Raw genomic sequence first — 26,763 nt, 5'->3', positions numbered from 1 at the left:
GCATGAAGGAGGCATAATGGCTGACTACACTGGATGGTAGAGGCAGTTACGCACGTCAGAAAAGTTGAGCCATGCAGCATCGCATCTTTTTGATACTGAAGGTCGAGGCCTGATTGACAAAGACAGCACGAGCTACTGTCTTCTTGTTCTAATTTGACTGTACGAAAATCCATCCCATAATAGTAGTATGCGTCCCATATTAGTAGCATCCATAATTCATACATTCCTCTTAGTTGTCTGTTGTTCTTAAATTATTTAGATAAGCCTAACTTGAGTGAATAAAAAATTGTGTTTTGTTAATACTTAGCCTCTCTGCTTACCTCGTGCTCTGCTTGCTCTGGTTGTTGCAGATCATCCGGATCTTTTGGGAAATGGCACGGAGCACCTCGCCCACTTGGATAGCTTCCACGCCTAGGCTCCGCGACTGGTCATTGCGAGGTCTAATATCTGCTGGCCTCTTCAGGCTCGGAAGAGGAAGCTGTGAAGGATAGCAGTCAACTCGTGGTGATTATTCATTAAGCAATACAACTTGATGAGATGATGTAACTTATGGTCTCAACGCAACCCTAAAGTATAGTAAGACGTTTCAGTGGAGATGTGTTGGAACCATTATCGGGGCCATCGCAGCTGCAGTTTCGTTTTCGCTGTGCGGTCTGTCAACCTTGTGCGGAGTACTTCGTGTTCCCTCTGTCTTTTTTCTTTTCTTTTCCCACAGGCGTTGCACCATGTGGCAGCACCGCCTTTTTACGGAGGGTATAACATTAAATATCAGTTTTAGTATCTGTTGTCGCCGTCCGTCATCTGCCCGAGGAGTGGCCGCTACAGAGACGCGTGCATAGAATCGGAACAGTAAAAAGGCGATCATCGCCAACTCTTCTGCGCCAGGAAGAAACGGACGCCGTTAAGCCTCGCCATCTCCTCGTCGTTCCAGACACAGGAAGCCCCATCGGAGTCGTCGAAATGGAGCCATCGGATTTGAGCCCGGCTTGTCTCAAGTAAGCCCAGACCGCTCCCTCTTCGAACACGATGCGGGAGAAGAGCAGACGGCGCTCTCACGTTCGGGACGCTCGTCGCGTTCTACGCGCCGGGCGCTCAAGTGCGAGCGCAGCCAGCACGCTCGCTGCCAAGCAAGAGCCGAAGCCGCGGCGGCGCGTACGCGGGCGGCGTTGATAAAAAAGCCGACGCGCTTGACCGCTTGTCAGATTATCGACGGGCGACCCCAGTTCGCCGCAATCAGCGTACAGCGTACGACCAAGTCGCCGTTTTCAATGCGTGGACTAGCGAAGAGAAGCTTCGACATGTGTACTTCGCCTTGCAAGACGCCGCTCGCACCTCGTTCGAGAACCAAAATCACAGCATATCCACGGAGTGAATGATGATGAGTGGGCGAAGCTGCGGAGGTTCATCGGTAAACCGTGAATCTTCCGTGAATTCTGCCCAGTACATCATCACCGACGTGAGATCGGGCGCATTTATACTAAAGGTTCGATGAGTTTACGACTTGCAGCTCACTTTAATTTTATATGTACGCTGTGAATTTTCATTTTTAGAAAACCATTGCTTTAGAAAACATCTGGCGTCTTTCGTTAAGCAGCTGGCGTCTTTTCGATTTGCTTTAGAAACATCTGGCGTTCTTTCGTTTTGCTTTTAGAAAACATCTGGTGTCTTTCGTTGGTTTATTTCATCAATCGACGGCGTTTTGAACAAAATTTTATTGTTTAATCACGCACAGGAGAAATCTCACCAGGCACTACCTTGGAGGTAAACAATGGCTGCTAATGGGAATGAGAGACAGAAGAAGTCGGCTTTTAGCTAACACTTACACTTCTACCTCTACTAAGATTTCCTACTGGAACATGGCAATGGCTGCTAATGGGGAATGAGAGACAGAAGAATTCGGCTTTAGTTAACGCGCACGCTGCGAATTTTTTATTGTTCCACAACGCACAGGAGAAATCTCTCACCGGCACCACCTTGGAGGTCAAAGCGTAAGACTGGTTACGCACGAGGGACGAACGGGTGCCACCTTAAGGAGCTTCGCCACTAAAAACGGAAGCAGCGGTAAAACTAGAAAAGGCAAAGCTGGACGCTGAGTTAGAGGTGTTACGTTTGGAGGGAGAGGCAGCGGCTGCGGAAGCGCAAGCTGACGTACTGGAGGCTGTTGCACAAGGAAGCGAAGAGCATCACATCTGTCGGGCCGCTTCGCAACGGTCCGAAGACCGCGCTCAACGCACGCTTGACTTTGTGTTTCAACAAGCTACAGTGCAAGCCGGGCCACACTCGAGACCTCCGGAACAGCAAGGCGGGGAGCATCGCGGTCTCCAGCTGCTACTGGCGCACCCGGAGAAAGCGCTCAACGCACGCTGCCTTCGCGATTGACCAAGGTCCAGCGCAAGCCGGCTACCACCCGCAAACCGCTGAGCAGTGACGGCGGCTTAATTTGCCAACGGTTGGAGAGGTGCACGAGGTCCGTGCTGGACGCATACCAGACAGCGCGCTCAACCTGACACCGTCACAATCCGGCTTGACCCCAACGCCCTCGGAGCAACACGGCCATGAGCGCTTCGATATCGCTACTGGACATTTGAACCCACATGGTCGGTACGACAGAGGAAGCCCGCCGCACTGGCTTACACCGCCGCCAGAAGGTGTCACTGCCACCCCCCGGGATGGACGCTATGGCGAAATATCTAGTGCGTCGAGACCTCGTCAGCTCGGTGCTCGTGCAATTTGACGATCGTCCTGAAATTACCGATCGTGGAGGTCAACATTCCAAGGCATGACTCGAAGTCTCGACTTAAACGCAAACGAAGAACTTGATCTTCTAGTGAAGTGGCTCGGGGTGGAATCATCGGGCTACGCAAAAAGGCTCTCCTCGGCCCATGTCGCCAACCCAGAAGCTGGTCTTCGCCTCGTTTGGGAAAGGCTAGAGGAATGTTACGGCCGACCAGAAGTGATCGAGGATTCCCTTTTTAAAAGGGTCGCAAGCTTTCCCAGGCTCTCGTATAAGGACACGCACAAGCTCCGGGAGCTGGGAGACTTACTGCTAGAACTGTGGTGCGCAAAGGTGATCATCACCTAACTAGGCTAGCTACGCGATACTGCCAGAGGGTATCGCCCATTGTGGAAAAGCTGCCACTCGTCTGCAGGAAGCGTGGATTTCTAAGGGATCCAAGTACGCAAGCCGTGGCGTAGCCTTCTCCGTCGCTTCTTCCGTGAGTTTGTCTGGGCCAGGCCAAAATGAGAAACGACCCAAGCTTTGCGAACTGACCCAAGCTCAGTTCTGCAAACGGTGCGGTCCCGAAGCATGAAGGAAACAGGAAGGCACCCATTTCGGTTCATGTCACCGATGTGGAGCTCGGCTCAGAAACATCTCCCGCGGCGCACAAGATGATGAGCTCGCCCAAATATTGTCCTTTGCACAAGAAGCCGCATCCTTTGCAAAGTGTCGAGCATTTAGGGAAAAACCACTGGATGAGCGCCATCTCTGAAGCAGTTCGGCTTGTGCTCAAGTGCTGCGCGGCTACAGACCATTTCGCGAAGGACTGTAAGGTCGTTGTCACTTGCGCGGACTGTGGCAGTGGCAAGCACGCTACAGCACTCCACCAGAAGACTCCTTCCAGCGTGCCTTCCGACTCCAGCAAGGTGCTAAAATCGACGAGCCGAACCCTGAACTGCAGTCACCTAAGGTTTCCTCAACGTGCACAGAAGTATGTGGACGTGGCTGTGCTGGCAGGTCCTGCTCCAAGATCTGCTTAGTAGACGTGAGCCACACAAGCGAGCCTCAAACGAAAATGAGAATGTATGCCATCCTAGATGATCAGCAACAGATCCCTGGCTAGATCAGAATTCTTCGATCTCTTCGGGATAAATGGTCAATCTACCGCCTACAACAAAAGACGTGCTCGGGAGTTGAAGAGACTTCGGGGAGAAGAGCTTCTGGTTTCTTTGTTGAGGGTGTCAATGGAGGGGAGAAGTTACCACTCCCAATTCTCATAGAGTGCAACAAGCTACCAAACAACAGGAGTGAGATTCCTACGCCCGAGGCAGCACGGAATAAAGCTCACCTCAAGGCTATAGCTGAACAAATCCCCAGCTTGACCCAAATGCACAAATTCTTCTTCTGCTCGGCAGAGACATTTTGCGAGTGCATAAAGTCCGCCAGCAACGAAATGGCCCGACCGATTCACCATTTGCCCAAAACTCGACCTTGGCTGGGTAATTGTGGGCGATGTCTGCATTGACCGCCAACGCACATCCGACTACGTGAACAACTTGAAAACCAACATACTCGTAAACGGTCGCCCTTCTTTCATAAAGCCTGCGACAGCAATGTGTACATCAGCAACCGAGTGCAACGGATTAGGCGATCGAGTGGGCCAGATCAGTGGCATTATGTTCCGACAATATTAATCCTGCAGATCTTGGCACAAGGTTCTTGCCTGCGTCGAAGCTTCAAGAATCAGGATGGCTAATGGTCCAGAATTTCTACGCCGCCACGAGGGGTGTTAGAGATCCTGCAGGGAAGGTTTGATCTCGTCGGTCCTGACCGCGATACCGACGTGAGGCCTCAAGCAACCAGCCTTGCAACCACTGTGAGCATACGAGGACTTGACGCCAGTAGATCCGAGCGCTTCTCAAGTTCGACGAGTTTGACACGTGCGATAGCAGTTCTCGTACGCGCAGCGAGCAACTTCCATGGCGGCAGGTCTGCTCGGGACAATGGTCATTGTGTTTGACGCGACCATCTGCAGAACACGTGACTAGAGCAAAGGCAGTCATTATCCGTTCAGTGCAGCGCGAGGCATTCTCCGAAGAATTAAAATGCTTAGATCAGGGGAAGCGCATCGCAAAATTGAGCCACTGCGGAAGCTCGATCCATGGGTTGATCCCAATGGGCTGCTGAAGATTGGTGGCCGCCTAACAGATCCCAGTGGAGCCAAGACGGGTCTAAGCCCATTATCCCCGGAAACCATCATGTGGCCATGCTCCTTGTAAGGCACTACCACGAGGAAGTGAAGCACCAAGGTGGACACCTCAACGAGGGAGCTATACGAGCAGCCGGCTTCTGGATCATTGGGGCTAAACGACGGATCTCCTCGTATATTCAAAAATGTGTTACGTGCTGCAAGCTGCGGGGAAATCAAGAAAAAAAATGGCACTACTGCCCACAGAGCGGCTCATTACAGAGCCTCCTTTCACTTACGGGGTCTCGATGTTTTCGGACCATGGCAGGTGACTGCAGGTCGCACTAGAGGCGGTGAAGCGCACAACAAGCGTTGGGCTGTATTGTTCACGTGCATGAGCGTTCGAGCAGTGCACATAGAAATCATGGAATCGATGGAAACAAGTTTTATAAGTGCCTTAAGAAGATTCTTTGCCATTAGGGGCCCGGCAAAGCAGTTACGCTCTGGCTGTGGCACAAATTTTGTTGGAACATGCTCAAAACTGCAGTTGAACATGGGTGGCCAAGACTCTCAAAGAGTCAACACGTTTCTATCGAACTTGGGTTGCACTTGGGTATTTAACCCTCCACACACCTCGCACATGGGTGGAGTGTGGGAAAGAATGATCGGCATAGCCCGCCGCATCTTAGACTCCATATTGTCAGAACACTCTCCCGGCCGTCTCACCCACGAATACTCACTACATTTCTGGCTGAAGTTACGGCGATCATAAATACAAGGCCTCTCGTTCCAGTCTCCACAGACCCCGAGTGCTGGGACTTTCTCACACCTGCGATGCTCCTGACCCAAAAAACAGGCGCGAACACTCTGGCTGCAAGGATTTGCACAGACGTCAGTGGCGCCAAGTCCAATGGCTCGCCGATTGTTTCTGGAGCCGTTCGCGGCGCGACTTCTTGAGCACGCTGCAGAGTCGCCGAAAGTGGCAGTCACCCAGGCGGAACAGCAGGTGTGGTGACCTAGTGCTCTCATGGAAAAGAAACGTCCACCGCAATGAGTGGCCTATGGCACGTGTGTAAAACGTTTCCCAGTGCGGATGGGAAAGTGCGGAAAGGTTTGAGTGAAGACTGCAACCGGTGGCGTAGTGAAGATTCTCGCGACCAGTGACCGAGACTGTTCTTCTCATAGCGCACGAGGACTATGCACTGTATTCGTTATAGCTTACATAGAGTGGTTATCATGTGATACCAGGCGGGGAGTGTGTTGGAACCATTTATCGGGCCATCGCAGCTGCAGCTTCGTTTTCGCGGGTGCGTCTATCAACCTTATGAGGAGCACTTCGTGTCCCTCTCTCTTTTCTCTTTTGTTTTCCACTGGCGTTGCACCGCGTGGCAGCACCGCCTTTTATGGACGGTTACATTAAATATCAGTTTTATTATCTGTGGTCGCCGTCCGTTCGTGCCCGAGGGGTGGCCGCTACAGAGACGCGTGCCATGGAATCGGAACAGGAGAAACAAACATATGCTACATGTGTTAGTGGGAATTAAAGCAGCATGCATAGCTGAAGTTAAGAGCAAGTTTCTGTTTAGGGTTTTTTTTTCAGCGACAAAAGTGTAGCTAATTATGATGTAAAATTACTCTGACGCTGCTGAACAGTACAAGTTTATAGATCAGGGATTTGGGAGAAATATGGTTATTGTTCCGGATCTCATTGTAGAGAGAATACATCTGAAATTGCGTTTACCTAAAAGCAAGAAAATTAATGGCTAACAATTCTCAGCCTGGCTGCTGCAGTGATGAGTGCATTTGGCATGCGCCGTGAAAGCTAATGCATTCCCTGTTGCTCACACTATTAGACTTCCGAAGGAACAGATCGGTAAACTACATTCCCTAATTTTACATATTACGAAAACGTTAGGCACGAACTCACCACAGAAAGCGACGCATCCGATGAGGAAGAATGTGAATATTTTTGCTTCATCGTACCTGCACAAAAAGTGAAGGGACAGACAAGTTGTGGAATCACTTCGCAAGGAGCTCTGTTCGAGATAGAAGAACTTAATCTTATTACAGTGGACGACGTACTTGTATAAAAGTGACTGCTATAATTAAACGCTTCATGTACGTTTTTTATGTAGGCAATAATTATGCTGCTTAATATAATGCCTAAAAATAGGTTGAAAGATGTTAAAAGTACATCTTTAGTGGTAATGCTGGCTTCTCAAACCGGGCAATTATCTGCTAATGGACCACGCACACTGGGTGCACGTCCACGTCATTACATTAGGTAAACGGGTAAGTACAACTGGGCATATGCCACTGGCTGTGCAAACATTTTTGGCCAATCACGCATAATAGGTCAGCGTTCCAACGTACGTCCTCGAATAGAGAAGTAGCAGCCGATTGAAATTAGTGAAGTGCGCAGGACAAATGTGAATTCGTTACTTCGTTACAGAGATGTCGGTGTCAATGGACGGAGAGTTGAGAAAAAAGCGAAGTGCTAAAATTTAGAGCAGCCATTATGCAAGAAAAAAATTGGTGAAGCTTGCACAAACCGGGCAAGGCTTGCAACAACGAAACTGGACGTTTTGAAGGCTAATTTGGTTGCTTCTAGGTTGCTGTAGCCCTTAGCTAGGTGATGCAGGTTATTTCGAGGTTGCTTCTAGGTCGTTGCTAGGCTTTAGCTAGGTGATGCTAGGTTGTTTCTCCCGTTTATTATCAGCGCAGAGAGGTTCCCCTTAAACTACAGACAGTCACAGACACGACACCGATGTCCAAACTCCAGAGACAACCTCGCGCTGAATTCAAGTGCTCGCAGCTCTCCTAGATCTATGGGCAGGTTGTCGTTGGCGTAGGCCGTCCATCACTTTGGGTCTTCTCGCAGCCGCCGTTGCCTTTCCCGTTCCCTAGTATTCTCTTATTTTACGTACTCGGAGTCTTCGGCTCGCTGCCGTCGCTTCACAGCCATTTGTTGATTTAACTGTTGCCTTCTTCATTTTAGTAGATCAGTGGTGAGCAGTGACATTTAGCCAATTCCTTTGGCACATACCCGTTTATGACGATAACAGTTTGACCTCTTTGATTACGATAGTTTTCTTCTTAAATTTTAGTGCACCAGTGGTGAGTTGTGGGATTAACCAACTTCTGTGGGACATACCCGTTTGTGTTTATGATAGTTTCGTGATACGAGATACAAGAAACCATTCGCTAAAGGGCTTCGCTGCTAAAATATATGAGCGCCCTTTGCCATACCTACTACAGGCGAGCAGCTTTACCCAGCATGCCTCCCTTTCGTCTATTGTAAGTAAGCACATCAGATTTCAATAAAAAATGTTGACCAGAAGACACTGATGAGGCGCCTTTTCGCCGCAAATTGAAAAAGTTGATCAGAAGTGCAATTTCCTTAGCAATAACGATACTCACCAATCTGCAGACTATCAATTCGGACGGTAGAATGTACGCCGCGGGCTTGTGCTGTGTCTCGGTTTGCAAGCGCCATTTATATATCGACAGCGGTGTCCGGTATCTAGTTGTTATCAGAGAAACGCAAAATAAATGCTGATAACGAAGACAATAAGTCTGACCTTGCCTCGTGTTTTCCGAGCTGCCACTGTTTCTGACTCATATTATTGTGGTTTTACCACAATTGGTATTTGCGGAATACGGGCTTTTATTATCAGTTCAAATGGGGATTCTCCTTTACGCGAAATCGACGTCAGCCCCTGGCTTGCCCATCCAGCACGTGGGGGCATTTTTTGACACGTCTGCACTAATGGAGTCACTCAAAGCTTATCTACTAGGTGCACCTTTTAACCTTTCGAGATAAGCTGAAAGATGTCACGCTTACGCTCATTTTTCTTATTATTTTTAGAAATAAACTAAAGTGATCAAGAAAACAGTATCGCAGTAAAAGTTAACGTCATTGAAACAGGGCGCTCTTCTAGTGTTTAACTGAAGGTACTTTGCTTTATTTACGAACATTTCCTTCATTGCATACCTAATGAAATGGACTCCTCCTTTATTGCGTCGTCTCATTTGTTTTTACAGCTGGCATGATGATAGCGCGTATGTTTAAAAAAAAAGGTTTCGTGGCTTGAACTAAAGTAATTCCAGCGAAATATCCTAATAGAGCCAATTTCCGCTCTGCCTTTTATCATTGCAATGATGAGTACGATTCATGGCTTGAAAGAAGTCAAATTAAACAAAGTAGAAGCTCTAGGCAGTGACAGCGATATGTGACAAACTCGCGCAGTTTGAGACATCGTGTCTACAATCATTGCAAGCATACCTTTGGTAAAAAGCACATAGAAATGTTCGAGGCTTTCAGAATTTAAACTGCATGCCTGCACGATTCAATGATCCTTGCGAGAAAACTCGCAACAGATAGGCCAAAAAAGGAGAAACGGAGACGTCTCAAAAAACGCCATATTACTTAGGTGAAAGCGTCCTGCTCGTGTAAACAACAGATTAAGGAAACGCATAAAACTTGAAATACACCAGTGGATGGGGCACAGGGTTGGTTGTAATCACGAAGGTTTCCTCATAAATACCTGTCCGCAAATCCTAGCCTTGCATTCATTTTCATGTATGGCGCACTCGAAATGCAAAAAAACGCTACAAGGTAACACCCACCGGTGAAAATAAACCGGAAGGTTAAGGTCTCTCATGCACACTATTCGAGGCTTTATTGGTGGAAGTAGGCTTGCCAGAGACAGCATGGCCAGCCTGTCATATTTCAGTCAGCCTGCTAAATGAAAGCCTCGTCTCATGAATAGTTCGTACACTGCGCACCAGTTCACCGGCTGTACTTGCTACGTGGTAAAAAATGCTGTCCCGTTTTGCTACCGGTTTATGTAATTCACGTGTTTCCCGGCCTATACATGGCGTAAGGCGTCTTACGACATGGCTCAACAAGATTATTGCGTCAAGCTGCGTTTCTGCGGTAAGCTGAAAAGTCGCTGCCGCTGGCGCGTGTTTTTTAAAGCTGTGGCTGCCACTTCGCGACACGATGACAGCACTTAACCTCTTATTTATCGTGGCTGTTTTCTATCCCAGCGACAAGCGGCGCTTGAAAGAAGGCGAAACAGTGCTCGATGCCCGATTCGAAATTGCGGTGCAGTTATTGACGCGCCACTGAAACCGACTAATCATGGTGACTAGGCGCCACAGAATGACGAGAACAATGACCACACTCAGAAGCACAGGTAATCGAGATGGCGCTTCCTCCTCGAGCCGCATGGAGTGTCGCCGATCTGTGAAGCATGCAAATACCTTGCAGCTCGGCAACAAGGGCCATAAGTCGACAAACTCACTCATGACTCGACTCACTCAGGCTCACATCGAGACGTTAGTCTGAGTCTGAGCGAGTCAGGATGAGTAAAGTTTTAGTGAATCAGAGTCCGCGTGAGTTCTATTGTGAAAAATTAGAGTAAGTCTGAGTCCGGTAGACCAAATTTTGGTGAGTCGGAGTCCGAGTGAATCCGAAGGGCAAAATAAATTGCACGAGTGAGTCTGAGTGAGCTCCACATTTTTTCCGACCTAGGATCCTATCTACTCAACTTCAGCATCACTATCAGCGTTGTGACGGCTCACGTTTATACTCACGTATACTCACACATACTTCAACGCGGTAACGTTCGTATGTCAGCTCAATATTTATTGATCAGAGGTGTGAGTTGCGGAGGGCGAGGGGGAGGAGTCGCCTTAACCTCCACCCGCAAAGTTTTTCACGGGAAGCTATTGATAAAATATCTCGATTGAGTCATCTCAAGAAGCATTTGCACAATTAAAAACGCGCGGATATTGTTTTGTGTTTATTTTAAATACTTTTACGAAAGAATACGATGGCTATTTATGCAATTTAATGTGCGCGGAAAGGAGCGTTTGCAGGCTGATTTACTAGATGGCGCCACCATAACAAGTACCACTCGAGAGTGTGCTGGCGGCCGATTGCGCTGGTTTGCGCGTCGTGTTAAAGCCCCTGAAACTTCGTTTACGTCGTGTATCTCGTAGTGTCATAGTGTCCCGTTGTTAGCGCTTTCTGTTGCCACGTGCCACTCGACTTCATGTGACAGCCCTTTTTTCTTTGAAGCTGAAAACTTAGTGCAAACCAGGACGGACGGCAAAGAAGAGATGAGAGAAGCCCTGAAAGTTACGTACCAACTAGGCGCAAATTTTTCGTCTTTTTAACGGCGTAAAAATTTCGTGTGAGGTATATATTTAGTTTTGATTGAAGTTTTCGGGTGTCACCACACTCACAATCACCGCTGCATGCTTCAATCGACGTTTTTCTGCTTTATGACTCTCTGCGCTGAAGTACGGCAGCGATGAGCTGAAAAAGAACGCGTTTCTCGTCATTGCAAGTCGAAGCAACGCGCTATCACGGCCTAAGCACTTTGCTTCGAGCCGCGAATCAGTGGAGTGACCCTTATTGTTCCAGCAAACGGAGAAACTTTATTCATTATGCATTAATGGTAAAGTGTGCCTAGTAAAAACCATGCACAAACACGTGGAAATATTCATTGTTATCAATAGGGCCGGCTTCACACACAACGCTACACTAACACGGCTTCACGAATCAGAAGACAGCTGATGTTCTCTGAATAGCGCGTAGCTGGGTTAGGTTGGTAGATTAGAACTGATTACTACGTCAAATATAGCGAGCGTTTCAGGGTCTGGCAACATTCGTTTTGTTCCATCATGGCGGAGCCATGCGGTTATAGGTTTCAATGCATGGGCCCTATGGGGAGCTTTTTCTCTAGAGTCAGTATATTAACTGTATGGCTCTCACCCCCAAGTGCAGGTAGTACAGACTTAATGCACTTACACCAAGTACAAGACATAAACGACCATTCCGGTGAAGCAGTAGAGTAACAAAAAGATCGGAGTGTGCGGTTTGCTAGCCCTATACTAAAGCGCCACAAGTTGAACTCTGAAATTCGAACAGTGTGAGCCATCAAACCAGGACTCCACTGAAGCAAAGCGAAATAAATTTCAACTGTAAGCTCTCCTCATTGAGACCACCGCTATTACCATCCTAATTGTGGTCTACAGGTAGGTACAGTCAATTTCAACATATGAACACACTCTGTGGTTATTTCTACAGTGATATTAAAAATATCTCAATAGCTTAATTCGTCCCAAATAACTAATTTAGAACAAACAAGAAAGTGCTCTTGAAGCAACCATTTCTTCAATGAAGATAGCGTGTTCTCTTTCGTACTGGAGATGCACACCGAGTCAAATGCATGCGGCATGGATGCGACACAAGAGTTTATGAAATATTCATGTTGCAATCAGAACATGGGCGCAAGAAAAAAGGACTGCATCTAGAATCAATATTAACAAAACAGGAAAGCAGTGAGTGACCATAAGAGATGTAAATTTTGAGCCGTAATGCCCTGAAGTGACACATGGGCTATGAGGGGGACTGTAGAGGACCACTCTGGGTTAATACAGAACAGCTTGGGGTCTCTAACACGCACTGTCATCACGGAGCCCAAATGCAATTTTACATTTCGCTTCACTTGAGACGGAATGCAGTGTACAGCCACTGAAAGTGAAGAAAGGAAAACACAATGAAAAAGAAAAGAAAGAAATAAAAAAAAGAATTCTTTTCAATATCTCCTCGCTTTGCACTGACGGCTTACTGTTTACTAGAACTTACGAATGAGCTGATAGACATTGCCGGGTATTTTTCCAGTATTGTTGCCACTGATAAATTTTCAGCTCCAATCAAACTCCTCCGGCTGGTCAGTGTCCGCCGCATGCAGTCTGCAACATAGGCAAGGTCTGGCCGAGCTTTGCGAACTTCTTTTCTGAGAGCCTCTGTGTGGCCAAGAATACTTTCTTCATCCTCAGTGTCAGCTGGCGGAGCAGCCTGTAGGCAAAATTCACTCATTTCACACTTGACACCATAATGCCCGAAGCATAAAGCACAAACGAAATTCAAATGCATACCACAGAGGGGCTTGCAACACGCTGTGGGACAATTCCGTTCATGTCCTCATTCCTCAGCAACTTCCTTGCTTGCTTTTTTTGGTGGTGGTGAAATCGCCGCGCCATCATGTTGTACTCTAATTTAGCGCCGCTCATACTTAGCTCTAAATCTGAGGGCTTCCCGCCAAGGGTCTTGCGTATAAGGATCATACACAATGCATGTGTAGCTACTTTCAGTGACAACAGCCATCCAAGTACAGTGCAATATATGCGTAAGAATGATGACGCTGATAACAAGCTATATAAAGATTCACTGAAATAATCATCTCTCATGAGAAACTATTGGTACTGCTGCACATTCTACTGCTGCACCTTTTCTAATAGCATGAAAACAGTAATAAAACTCATACTGACATGAATGAATGAAGAAGAGAACTTAGGGGCTTGTTTTTCTTTGTTAGGCACAACCTTAAATGAGTGGTGACAGAAAATTTGTGAACCTCTGTTTTTTGCTCTTAATCAATGGCTATTGACTTGATAATAGCGGCAACGAAACTCATGTGGCCCAGCGCGAGACGAATGTTTATTTACATGCTAGTAGGTTACGACCGGAGGCAGTTTCGATGTCGAAGAGCGCTCGGTAGCCCCGTGACGTAGCCGGTCTACTCGTTAACAAATACTATCAAGTTATCCCAAGAGCCAGTGTTGTCACTGGCCGGCTTCTGCCATGTTGTCAGTGCTGCCCTCTCGTCTGCTGTGTTCAGTGTTTAGAGTGCTTGTTTCCTCAATCGTCAAACAATGTTGCCTATCTAGTGCGGCGATGGACGAAATAGCTGGGAGGAGCGTAAAAACCAATCCGAAAAGCTCGATTCACGTCGATAGTCTCGCGGTGGCTGCAATTTCGTTTTGTCGTCGTCGTCGAAATGAGGCAACATTTTTCGTGAGGCCTGGAGCAGCCGCAGCATTACACGTGCTGAAACATTTTCGCTTGGATAATTTGTAAAGTAGCAGTTGATACGGGACGAAGAAAGCAGTGAAATCACAACACTGGCGCTCTTCAACAGTGTTTATGTGTAACATGCAAGTGACTTGATGTACGCTTTGCTAACTTGTGTAAGATTTGGCGACGCTACGTTCTCAAGGCATACCAATCCCACGTACGCACGTCGGAATGCCGAAGCAGTTACCAGACCACTACGCAATACGATTCCGACAGGAGAGCTTCACTTTGTCTGTAGACCTCCTAACGTTTGCGGATACCTGGCTACCGGAGCTGTTGGCGGCTGCAGCAGTAACAGCAACAGCAGAGCCGGCAGCGTCATCTTGTGGCGTTTTGTCCAACTACAAAACTTTTTTTTCGTGTTTTCTCCGTCGCGTTGCTGTTCTTGTATCAAAAAAACAATGAGAATAATGTGAGTTGCTAATTATCTCACTGCTAATGCTTTACACAGAGTAAGTAAGCGGATATGTCGCTGCAATAATATTTTGGAGGTTTCTGGTTAGGCTATGCATCATCAGGTGTCGCCACCACCGTTGTCCGTCTCGTACACGCCTCCGGCAACCCAGCTACAACTGTAATGTAGGTTGTTTGCAAAACGGCCCCACTCGATGACATCATCGCTTTTTGGTTGTATTTCCGATTCGGAACATTCACGAACTTCTAAAATAAACGAAAATCCTCTTTAGGATGTACTTCTGGCTGATATTGTACTGACGGGACATATATATACCCATTAGTGTTATGCAACAGTAAATTGTGTTCGAATGTTTGTGTCACGACACCTTTACTGAAGAACAACAGATAATGAAGCCAAGGAAGGTATAGCGGACATTATTTGTAGACTTTTAATTGTACAGTAGTAATTGGCATATAAATGCAAATAAATTGAAATGGGCGAGAAGACTGTCCGGACAGTCTGAAGAAATTGTTTCTATTTTTCATTTTATAAAGGAGCCAATTATGCCAGGAGCATGCACTGTGCCATGAACGACTCGGCCATCACAGCCTGAAACACCTCACGTCCACGTGCGTCCCTGTTTCCCTGCGGATCACACGCAGGGAACACTCAGGCCCACGAGCACGGCACACATCATGGCCTCACAATGAAAGGTTAATTTGCCACCAGCTCAGAGCATGACTGCAGGCGTGCTCTTACAAACGGTCATTTAGGCAACGCCATTGCTACATCAGCAAGACTGGGCGCTGCCTAATGACTGCTTGTGAGAGCACGCCTGCAGTCTTTGCTCTGGAACTTGCAGCAACTTGGCCTTGCATTGTGATGACCATGATGTGTGCCATGCTCGTGGGCCTGATTTTTCGCAGTGAATTGTCCCCAGGCACTACAGGGACGCTCGTGGATGCGAGATTTTTGAAGCCGTGGCCTATCTCAAAGAACAATGCGCCATGTGTCAGTTCTCTGTCCGTGACACTTTATTGGACTGAATTACTGATCTTAACACCCCAACATTTGGTGACATGTAATCTCGACTTCTAATATTTTTTCATGCTTGCTTGCTCCTTTGCAGGTTTTTCCAAGTATATGTTGCTGTTCGTTCCTATGATCGTTCGTCTTTCCTCACTTCCCCTTTCAAGTATGTACCAACTAGCTCAAATCCTCACTGTGCCCTAATTATTAATACACCCGGAAACCTAGGCTACCCAGTAAACCAATTGTGCTGTCCCTACAAGGTTAGCTTAACCTCCAGCTGCCTGCTTACATAGCCGTTACCAGAAGAATCAGCCAGGTTAGGCTAACTGGCAACCAGAGCTTGTGCAGCTTCCGTGTGCAACTTTCGAGGGTACCTAGCACAATTAAGACACACAAGTAAGGCAGCACATGGTGAGGAAGTTCTTTTGTCGGCTTATGAACGCATCTTATTAAATTACAAAATGGCACATGACCATGCAAGGTTGCAACCGAATTTAAACAACTCACACGGTGTACAAAGAAAGATCACGATATAGCCATGCACAACTCTGTTGCGTGCTTTAAAATTGCTACCAGCCTGGTGGCGCCCTATGCTGGCTTGAATGTCCTGTGGCAAAGCTGGCAGGCTGTATGGAGCAGCTATATGAGCCCGTTGCGGTTCTTGTGGCACGTCCCTTTCGAGCACATCTGCAATGCTAGATTGTGAGGTAAAACAAACAAAAAAGAAGAAAAGATCATATTAACAATAATGCAGATTATAACCAACAGTTCAACTCTGATGCTTTTGCAGCGCTTAGCTGAAATAGGATAAAAGCGTACAGACACGTAAAGAAACACGAACAGTGAGTACGCTGGTCTTCAGCCAAGTTGAGTGAACAGAAGGGGTGGGTTGTCTTACAGTCAGCAAACGCCGACAGACGCCGTAACAGAATGTCACGCATGTATGCTGCCACTGAACAGCGATTCACAGTACACATGTTGCGAGGAAGGTAATCTGCTTCTTTTTGTGACAGCAGGATAGAGACGGTGCTTACACAGTTCTGATTTCCTTTTTAATACAAAAGACCTCACAAATTTGGTGTGCATCACCATTTTTACAATGGTCAGCTAAACGACCTCCTCCCACTATTCCCCTACGAGCTCACGGTGCTCCCTTAATCTGTTAGTGCACCTCAATCTGCTAGTGCAACTACCTGTTTGGCCAATCTAGCATTTGCCACATCACAGGGGAATGGAGTAAACGACTCCTGTATCGCACTTGAGGAATTGGAGGCGTGCTTTTTCTGCACGCAGGGCCTCTACACTCGCTGTTGCTCACAACCGGGCGATGTGGGACGGCTTATCCGGTGCCAAAAAGAGACCGTCTTTTTGAGGCGTGTACGCAAGGCACTACAACCGGTCGTTTATCCAGTTTAGTCCAGACACCTCTTCCGTACGCCGCTATGACTTAAGGAGGCCCTCCAGCACAGAAAAGATGATCTGCTGCAGAGAACCTGCCACACTCAAGCGTCGCACCTGCGCTTGCAAGGTCACAGCCAGCTGTTGTTCATGACTTTTTCAGGGCGGCGCGCAAGCAGCAGTAGCAATGCCACGCTTAACCACCTCTGATTGTGCCGAATGTTAGTCGAAAACCCTGTTTTTTCTGACGGAGGCTGATACTTCCAGCACACACGTTTCGCAGGGAAACACTGAGGTGACGGAACTGCAGGCAATCATCGACAGGCATCTCGTGGGTAAAGCTAAGGCCTGGAGCAGATCGATGAAACACATCAAGAATACTGCTAAAAATAGTAATAGGACCCTCTGGATCCCTCTAAATGCAAACCAAGAGGTAGTCATCGGCATATCTAAAATATGTACTACCTTTGAATGATCAAGTAGGGTTTCTGTGCGCTTGTAACATTGGGATAAAAACGAATGACATTATAGCAGCGCGCACAGAAACCAATGCAAACTCCGTCTTTTTGAAGAAAGGATTCTCTGTTAAAAGGGATAGAAGCAGAGCAAAGATCAAAACTAATCACTTCGAAGAAGCTGTCAATAGATAAAAGGCGAGTTAAAAACATATCGGGTCCTGCTCTTTGATGGCAGTTCGCACAGCTCCGAGCAAGTCAGGTTTTGCATTAGAAAAAAAGGTCAATTAGGTCAACTGAAATGCAGATAACGGCTCAGTAAGATCAGCGTGTGCAAATAATTCTATGACATCATTACGATTCTGCACAAAGCAAGGATCATCCGCGTGTAGCAAAGACAACTGATTCAACTGAAACTCCCAAACGCGCCTTGCCAAGATTCTATTTCTGTGACTATTGTCCGAAGTGGAAGATCTTCCTGATTATTTTGGCCGAAAATGCTGCTGACCATTGCGAAAGATGCCAATGGGCACCAAATGTTCACAGCACACGTATTCTCGGCAAGTATAAGGATGAAGTGCCATCTTGTTAATGAGTCCTTTTGAATTAAAAAAGAAATCAGAATTGTGTAAGCACCTTCTCTAAAGTTCTGTTGCAAAAAGAGGCAGATTATCATTCTCAAAACATGTGTACTGTGAATTGCTGTTGAGTGGCAACATGCACGTGCCACATTTCCTGTTACGGCCTCTGTTGGTGCATGTTGACCATACAAAAAGCCGCCTCTTCCATGCAATAAACTTAGTTGAGGACCAGCGTTTTTACTGTGCCTTTTTCTTTCCCTGTCTGCACGCTTTCTTTCTTATTTCACCTAAGCGCTGGAAATGCATCAAAGTTCATACTCCAACTTGCCCAACAAGCTGCTTCAAGTACAACATATGAACAAATAGCTAATATTGCCACTGATTAAACTGAAGGCACAACTTGGTTACTTTTTGCTGCTGCATGATGTTCTTCTACCATAACTTGAAATAAGCAAGAATAACTATTAATATCAAGGAAAAGCACTCACCGAACCTGACTGTTCTCTGTGAGTTTTATTTTAGTTTTGTCCTCACAACATAATATTCAGACATAACAGACAAGAATGTCGTATCATTTTTCGACGAACGTCGCATTGCTTGCTGCGTCGAATACAAGATCTCAACGGGCCACGTGCTGAACACTAGACCTGTAAATTTAAGACGTCAGTGACCGAAAAGACACTGCAACGCCAGCACCACATAGCTTTACCGAAGTATTATTTAATAGCACCTCACGACTGAAAATCACGATGCATTAATAAGCGAAAAGTGCTCCATACACCTGTCTTGGTGTGCATCGGCGTGCTCCCATGTGTGTTTTCAATACTCATCACTGCGCCCTCCACACTTCGCGTAGTAGGCAAAACTGTGAGACATAACTGAACTACACATATTTACATGTGGATGCAATAAGAAACATAAAAAAATAAGTAAAGCCTGCGCCCGCTATATGGCTTATCACGGATCTACCAAGTAGGCAAATTTACACACTTATCGTAACGACGAGGATGGCAATGTCAACACCTCGGAAGAACTCGTGCTCCTACGCGATCAATCAGTTCGCGCCGTGTCAGTGTGCCGTCGAAAGGCAAAAGAAAGTTCCTTTCTGTAAAGGTCACAAGACATTTGTATGTCATGGTGGCGTGCCAAGGTGAATTCGCACGCTCACAGAACACCAACACAAAATCTGGCGGCACGCGCTTGTGTCCGCAAATGATGTCTTGGCTTTGACAAGGCGCCGGAGTAGCTTGCCTTGCAGTTTGGCCCCTTGCAAAAACGCAGTGTGCGTTTCTATGGCAACGCTGAGGCATCACGCCATGGCGGCAGTAAAACTCTGCGAGCCTCTTCTCGCTTAGTAGCGGTACGCAAGAGAGGTTACCTTCTGAGCAACGCAGGTGACATCCTGCCGAAGACGGAACGGAGTTGGAACAACGTTATTGCTTGTTTTTTTTTTCCTTTTACCGAGAGACGCGGCACGTGTCGACGCGTTTTGCATCGGGCAAGCAGCTTGGTTGGCTTGAGCTGACGTTGGACGCACTAGCGCATCGGGCTCTCGACGTCGTGCAGAGGGACCGCGCCTTCAGGCAGTGCGGGTTTCCGGCAATCGACGCTGCGCGTTTGCATTCGTTCGTCGCGGACTGGCGGTTTTTGACCACAACCACGGCCGCTAAATAAAAAGACAGAGTGTCACAACGAGACGTGAAGTACTCCCCGTGGTGCCTAATCTCGCACATATGGTTAGTCCATAGTGCAGAGCGAACTTCAGTGTTTTCTCGGCATCGGAGGCTGTGCGAACTCTTATTCTCAAATTTTGCTTCATACAGATCACATCTCTATCGTTGCCACAAAGATCCGCCCGAAGAATCTGGCAGTACTTTAGGACATAGGCCACCGAGGAAGCATACAGAGCGGAGTCAGAACTTCTCGATGACGAGCCCATTCCACATGAAGCGAACCAGGTGGACGCAGCAGACTGGGGTGGTGGCCACCCTCACAACAGAATACTTTCAGCGAATGTTTGGTCATCCCAACAGACAGCCCCCAACATGACGAGTTCAGCAGCTTTCGGGCCAAGCAAATCAACCCTTTGCAACTTCTTCGTTACTAAAGAGCACAGCTTGCCACATGCAGCAGCTGAGAGGTGTTCTTGAAATTGCAGCTGGTGTTGGAGAGAGAGAGAGAGAATAAGAATAAAAGAAAGGCGGGGAGGTTAACCAGGGCTGAGCCCGGTAGCTACCCTGCACTGGGGGAGGGGGAAGGGGGAAGGAAGATAGAGAGGAGGAGAGAAAAGTCACTCTTTCAGCCGGCGTAAGAGTTCTGCGTTTGACATCACAAACGCGAATCAGCTAGTGCTGAAGGCCTATGGCAAGAGGTTGCACATGCAGCAAAATCATCGACGACAGAACTACAGCATTGCTGAGCTGCACATTTCTGCCTAACCTCTTCAGTGAAATTGAGAACAAGTGCAAGCGTGAGCAGTATGTGCAAGCAAATTTTCTCTTAATACCTCCCGAGGAACAGATTTTGGACAGCACGGCAAAGTACACTATGTCCGTTTGACCAAACTGCTCACATCAATCTGTCAAATCCCTGACACTGCAGCCCATCCGACAACACCCAAGTGTAAGATCGGCATACCTTCCACGTACAGAGACTACGCCAATGGTGCTGCGTACAGAGAGCATCTGCAACATGTGATACCAGCGAGCAACACGCACACAATACTTCTTTTGCTTTACACGGACGAAATCGAAGTGGTAGATCGAAGTGGTAGCGGCATTTCTAAAGCCGTTGTAAACTCTCTTGGGGTACTAATACAAACTAGCAAGGTACCACACTACGCCATAAACCACCATATTTGTGAAGTTGGGAAGCACTTACAACGCCTTATTCGTCATTCTGCGCAGAAGCGAGGTTCCAGCTACACATCCGTAAGGCATTATGTGCACTTTGTTTACATGACGACTGTTGACAACGAAGAATTGTGGCTCAACCCTTTGTAATGGGTTGGAAGCTTTAAACGACTCACCAGTTACGTAATTCACATTGTGTGACGCCCGGTCGCTATTTCACTTTCCCACCATGCAATATACATAGGCTGACGTAAGAAAGAGACACTGAGAGTGGGAGGAAGAACTTTATTGAGACCCTGAGGAAATGGATGATGGGCTTATGGGCTTCCTTGGCAACCAATGCAAGTGCACTTGCAAGGAAACACTACGCTATAAATCATCATACTTTGTGTGAAGTAGGGAAGCAGCCACCATGCCATTTTTCGTCATTCAACGGGGAGCCGTAGTACCCGCTAATAACATGTAAGGCATTAGGCGCACTTTGTTGGTGTGTGCCTGATGACGATGTAGAATTATTGCAGAACCCTTTGTAACGGTTGGAAGCATCCAACAGCCCACTCGTTGCGCAATTCGCATTGTGTGACGCCTGGTTATAGAATTCGCGTTGTGTGATGCGTGGTTGTTATTTCACTCTTCTACCACACTAAATTACATATGTAAATGTAGTTCCTTCCGGACATGAAGCCTGTATAGCGTCTTTTCGCAAGGCAGTTTCAGGCACCGGCATGCTCAGAGGTAGGACACCGGGCTCCCACGTAGAGGGCCCAGGTTCGAACCCTATTCAATGCTAGAAATATTTCTTATTTCGTTTTTTTTCTTATTTCGAGTGATAGTGGTTACGGACACCGGCGGCGGCGGACAACTACGGCGCCAAAAACGGCCGTTGAATGATCTCATGACAGCTTTCGCTGTAAAATGAAGGGATTCGTTTATTTCGCACACAGAAAGCACCGATATAATTATGGACTACAATGATTAGCGTAGCACTCGGGCTATGTAGCCTTCTCCTTATTGCCAAGAAACATTGGCCGGTAGTAAATATCAGCGACGATCTTTTATGCTTATCTAACTTTCACAAGAAGGAAGGTTGAACCCACAGCTCTCAGAAAAACTGATTTGCTGACCTTTCGTATCCAGAGCCCGATGGCATCCGAACCTTTGTATATGGCCGTTTGGGTTACAAAGTATCAGAGTCATTTGTGTTAATCTAATATTATCAGTTAGCCGTCATGAACCAGACGTAGAATGTCAACCTACCTTGTCTTTGCCGTGATCATATGACACCTGCTCGCCCTGATCAGGGAATAAAACATCACTGGTAAAGTGTAGTAGTAGTAAAATAATTATGCAAGTAGGCAACAGCATTGAAGAATTATAAACGCATCGTCCTTATTGATATCATCAAGATGGCTGTGTGAGAAGTGTAGCGAAAATGTGCTTAGAACGCCAATTATCCAGATTATTAGGAATTTGTTCATGCAAAAGAATCTTTTTCCTTGTTATTTTTCTATTGCAGAATTATGTGACTATTCTATATAATACTTAAGTCACGTTCAAATGCTACAGTATCACCTGTCCCTGTAATAATGAAGGCTCGATTTTTCATAAATCGTACACCAATTCCTAATTTTCCAATTTTAGCACAGGTGTGTAATTATTTGTGCTGATTTCAATAATTGTTACGAGGATTTGTGGTGTTCCAATATATCTAATATAAAAGTGGATTGCGAATTGAATCGCATACCGACCAATTTGATTAGAATAGTCGTGGTTTTGAGCATTTGCACACCCCTAGTCGGCACGTAAGATTGAGTTAAGAATGGAATGTCGGAATAATTATGAGCAGCTGCTGCCGAATAATCTTGCATTTCATTTTCTTTGGCTCCGCGGTGGCTTCGAGCCAAATGGAATGCCACAGATCTTTACACGTTGTACAAACTAAAATTTACTGAAGGGCTGCTTTCTGCGCCAGTTCCGTAATACAGATACTTCAGAAAGAGCAGAGAAAAAGTGGACTGAACACGAAGGTAAGGTGCAGTGACTTGGTGCAAGTTGTGCTTTTAGCAACTTTCTTGCACTTTTCTAAGGCCGCGGTGCATGCGCTGGCTTTCTTTCTCTCTTGAAGAAAGTGTAGATTTTTATTTATGTGTAGGTTTGCTAGGCTAGCGAGATATCTTGCTTTCCGTTCTAGTAGCGTCTCACTTTAGGGACGAAGCACCTTAAGGATGAAGCTTGTCCGTCCGTTTCGCGCCTGTGATCACGGCACAGCACCGATTAAAATCGAGATATCAGGTGTAACAATAGAATAGTATCAATCATATTTGTGACAGAACAATAAAAAACACCTGCAAGTAGAGACCCTTTATACTATTCGGTGACTTGAACGTACACATTTTGAACCTTAGTACCTAGCTTTGTCGTCGACTCTCACTGTCGTCTTCACGGTATATAGAAAGCAGTTGCTATAGTCGAAACGTGTATGTGTATCTGAATTAAAAAAAAAAAGGTTTACAATAGACTAACATCAATCATAATTGTGTCAGGACAAAAAAACGCCTGCAAGTAGAGACCCTTTATACTATTCGGTGACTTGAACGTACACATTTTGAACCTTAGTACCTAGTTTTTGTCGTCGACTCTCACTGTCGGTCTTCACGGTATATAGAAAGCAGTTGCTATAGTCGAAACGTGTATGTGTATCTGAATTAAAAAAAAAAAGGTTTACAATAGACTAACATCAATCATAATTGTGACAGGACAATAAAAAACGCCTGCAAGTAGAGACCCTTTATACTATTCGGTGACTTGAACGTACACATTTTGAACCTTAGTACCTAGTTTTGTCGTCGACTCTCACTGTCGGTCTTCACGGTATATAGAAAGCAGTTGCTATAGTCGAAACGTGTGTGTTATCTGAATTAAAAAAAAAGGTTTACAATAGACTAACATCAATCATAATTGTGACAGGACAATAAAAACGCCTGCAAGTAGAGACCCTTTTATTCGGTGACTTGAACGTACACATTTTGAACCTTAGTACCTAGCTTTGTCGTCGACTCTCACTGTCGTCTTCACGGTATATAGAAAGCAGTTGCTATAGTCGAAACGTGTATGTGTATCTGAATTAAAAAAAAAAGGTTTACAATAGACTAACATCAATCATAATTGTGACAGGACAATAAAAAACGCCTGCAAGTAGAGACCCTTTATACTATTCGGTGACTTGAACGTACACATTTTGAACCTTAGTACCTAGCTTTGTCATCGACTCTCACTGTCGGTCTTCACGGTATATAGAAGCAGTTGCTATAGTCGAAACGTGTATGTGTATCTGAATTTAAAAAAAAAGGTTTACAATAGACTAACATCAATCATAATTGTGACAGGACAATATAAACACCGACAAGCACAAACCATTTATACTAGTCGGCGACTTGAACGTAGACATTATGGACCTAGCTTTGTCGTCGACCTCTTATGTCATTTTATGTCACTTTATTTAACTTTATGTCTCTCAATTTGCACTATATGGGGTAACGCTCGTGTAACGTACGGTTACTCACCCATACGATACCAAGAGCTTCGCCCGCTCATCATGATTCACTTCGTGGAGATGCATGGGTTTATTTAGCTTGTCTTGTTAGCACGAAAGTGTTTTATGCAGGTGGCCACCATGATTTCACTGACGTATCTCCGTTATGGAAGGCGTATAGACATAGTGCAAGTTCTCATACAACAATACACAATAACGAAGCAACTATACTACAATGAAGAAATAGTCACTTTTGTGGTATACCGAATGCTATGACGGAGGGATCAAGCATTCCTTTTAAAGTATCTGTTAGGATAGCGTGTGCTACACGTTTATGTACTTTATTTAAAGTGATGTTTTCACATATCTAAGAGCCGCTGGGAAACAAATTGACGACCCTCTTTCTTGGAGTTTGGCAGCATAATAAGCTAATTGCTTTATCATAGCTTCCACCCCCACCTCTCAACCGTCATTTTCGCACTCGCCCTCTCCTCCTCTACTGTTGTGGTTTGGGCAGAGTGTACAAAGCAAGTACATACATGCTCTAAGGCCGGCAGTTGGAACATTGGAAAGGCAAGACCGCTTGTCGAAACGTTGGCTGTAGCGACAACCCCTGATGTCTGATCTCTTCAAAAACACCTACATCCAGAACCAGATGCAACAAGGAAACACACGGCATCTCAATTTTTCTGAAGGAAAATAGTTTTTTGAAGACGACAAATTGCCTAGAAAGGAACATAAATGCCGCTGCTTTAATTGCGTAGAACATTAGGGGCCCGGCTTGTCGTCTATACTTGCATCGCATGTCGTGTGATCACGCTCACAGTAAAGCGCTCACTACAGGTTATACAAGGCTAGCGATGTTCAAAACCGGGTTAAATGAACGAGCAAGGTTTAAATATTACAATTAACAGAGATAACCAAGAAGTAATGCAATAATTACCTTAAAATCGCTAAAAACTTTTCGGAAAAATGCGGCTTATCTGGCGCCGCGCAAGACACGGCACGACCGCCGCGCATAGCGCACGATTGCTGCTTCCCCGGCTCTCTACGGCGTTACAGCATAAGGCAGAGTTGTCAGTTTCCGTTTATATTAAGCGGATTGGGCTTTATACGCCGGGTCGCTTCTTGAAATTTCCAGTCGCATGTTACGTTTATTCGACTTATTTGCGTTTTCCCAACAAATGTAGTTATTTTAGTCATCATTACGTTCATCAATAGTGCGTTTGTCGATAACGTTGAGTATTTTAGATGCAAACATACCATGGGGGAATCAACAAGTGATGTTAATCATGCATGGCAAACGTTCATTCAACCGAATGCAGACAGCCCTAGAGACAATGTTAAAAGTCAATATGTGCTTTTGTTCATAGTAACACATATTTTCGCTTTACGAAATATTAAAGCGATTTTTTCAACTCCCCTTCGTATTCCGTGGCATTTGTTTTTGTATAATTCAAAATATTTTCAAGAACAAAAAAACTCATTACATTTCCGCTTCTTTTAGGCTTCTCCGCAAAAGTCGCGCCCCCTTTTTTTTGGGGTGGGGGGGGGGGCTTCTTTTTGATGTATACTACTTGTTAGCTCGGTGGAATCTCGCAACTCTGTCTGAAGGGCGAAACGACCTGACGTATCTCGACTGCCGTAACAAGCAGGAAGTCGAGAAAGCGCAGCAGGAAGTTGCTCACGCGTAGTACACCGTTGCGAATCTCCCTAAAAAGATTCTACTCGTACGGGGAAACCCCACGCGCTTACCTCAAACATTGGCGTCATCGACGGTTCCGTAAACGAAGCATTTGGGGACTCTACGAACGGGAATCGCTGGGTGCCCGTGCTATGCACTTCCTCATGTTTCACAGTAGTCGAGCTGCAGAAGTTTTTTTCCTGAAGAATAACACATTCTATCACAAAGAAAAGCTCCATTGTGTACAACGAATTGTTAGCTGAGGAAAGTAACTGTGTTACATTTGATGCTCGGTGCACTGCCAAACCCGAACTTTGGTAAGTCATATTTGCTGTGCCATCGAGTCAAGGGCGGACAATGCATGGCCAGAGGCTCTAAGTGCCAGGCAAAGCGCCTCCTTTTATTGCAGTATTGGGCGCGCAGTTACAAATTACCAATGAAAGTGGCACTTCCAGCTTCGCAAGCATGTTACCACAGCTCTTGGTAAATCACAGTGGGAACTCCATGTGTTTTCCCACCTGATCCAGCGATTTATTGATGTCTTCGACTATCTTCTTCAAGTACTCGACCAGTTTTCCAACGAAGTATTCATCGATCTGGAAACATGAGATGTCGTTATAATAAGTAAGAGAACTGCTGGTCACTCGCAAAGTGTGAATTCGCGTGCAAGTAGTTATAAAAATATTTGCTTCCGCGCCGTCAAAACATTAGCACGCAGACCCCCGAGTGTCAGAAAAGAAGGCATCCACAGTCATGTGCATATACGAAACGTCGCACACTGAGGAAGCGTGACATTTCTAGTAACTGAATATGCACGAGGAAAAATGTGTTGTGTCACATCAAGACTGTACCTAGCCCCATAATACGCATCCATAATCGTTTTTTGGCACCACATTGGCGCTGACGTTGCACACCATCTGAATATTTGGAAAAATGCTTTTTATGACAACAACATGATGCGCGAGAGGAATAATGTAATCTGCTCCTGAA

The 26,763-nt window shown here is 46.1% G+C and overlaps 1 protein-coding gene across 1 annotated transcript in view; it reads right to left on the bottom strand.

Moving 5' to 3' along the window:
* Window positions 1-320: 320 nt before the first annotated feature.
* LOC119375942 (uncharacterized) overlaps window positions 321-26,763 on the bottom strand; it is a gene marked incomplete at its 3' end in the record, with an annotated part of 136,899 nt that continues 110,456 nt past the window's right edge. The window contains exons 7-9 of the mRNA XM_037645962.2: window positions 6,835-6,890; window positions 4,926-5,095; window positions 321-478 (exon numbers count right to left, since the gene is read on the bottom strand). Coding sequence (XP_037501890.2) covers window positions 321-478; window positions 4,926-5,095; window positions 6,835-6,890 — 384 coding nt within the window. The remainder of the gene's footprint in view (window positions 479-4,925; window positions 5,096-6,834; window positions 6,891-26,763) is intronic.

Source organism: Rhipicephalus sanguineus, unplaced genomic scaffold, assembly GCF_013339695.2.
Source record: "Rhipicephalus sanguineus isolate Rsan-2018 unplaced genomic scaffold, BIME_Rsan_1.4 Seq1034, whole genome shotgun sequence".
NCBI lineage: Eukaryota > Metazoa > Arthropoda > Arachnida > Ixodida > Ixodidae > Rhipicephalus > Rhipicephalus sanguineus.
This window is presented reverse-complemented; position numbering and strand designations above follow the sequence as displayed.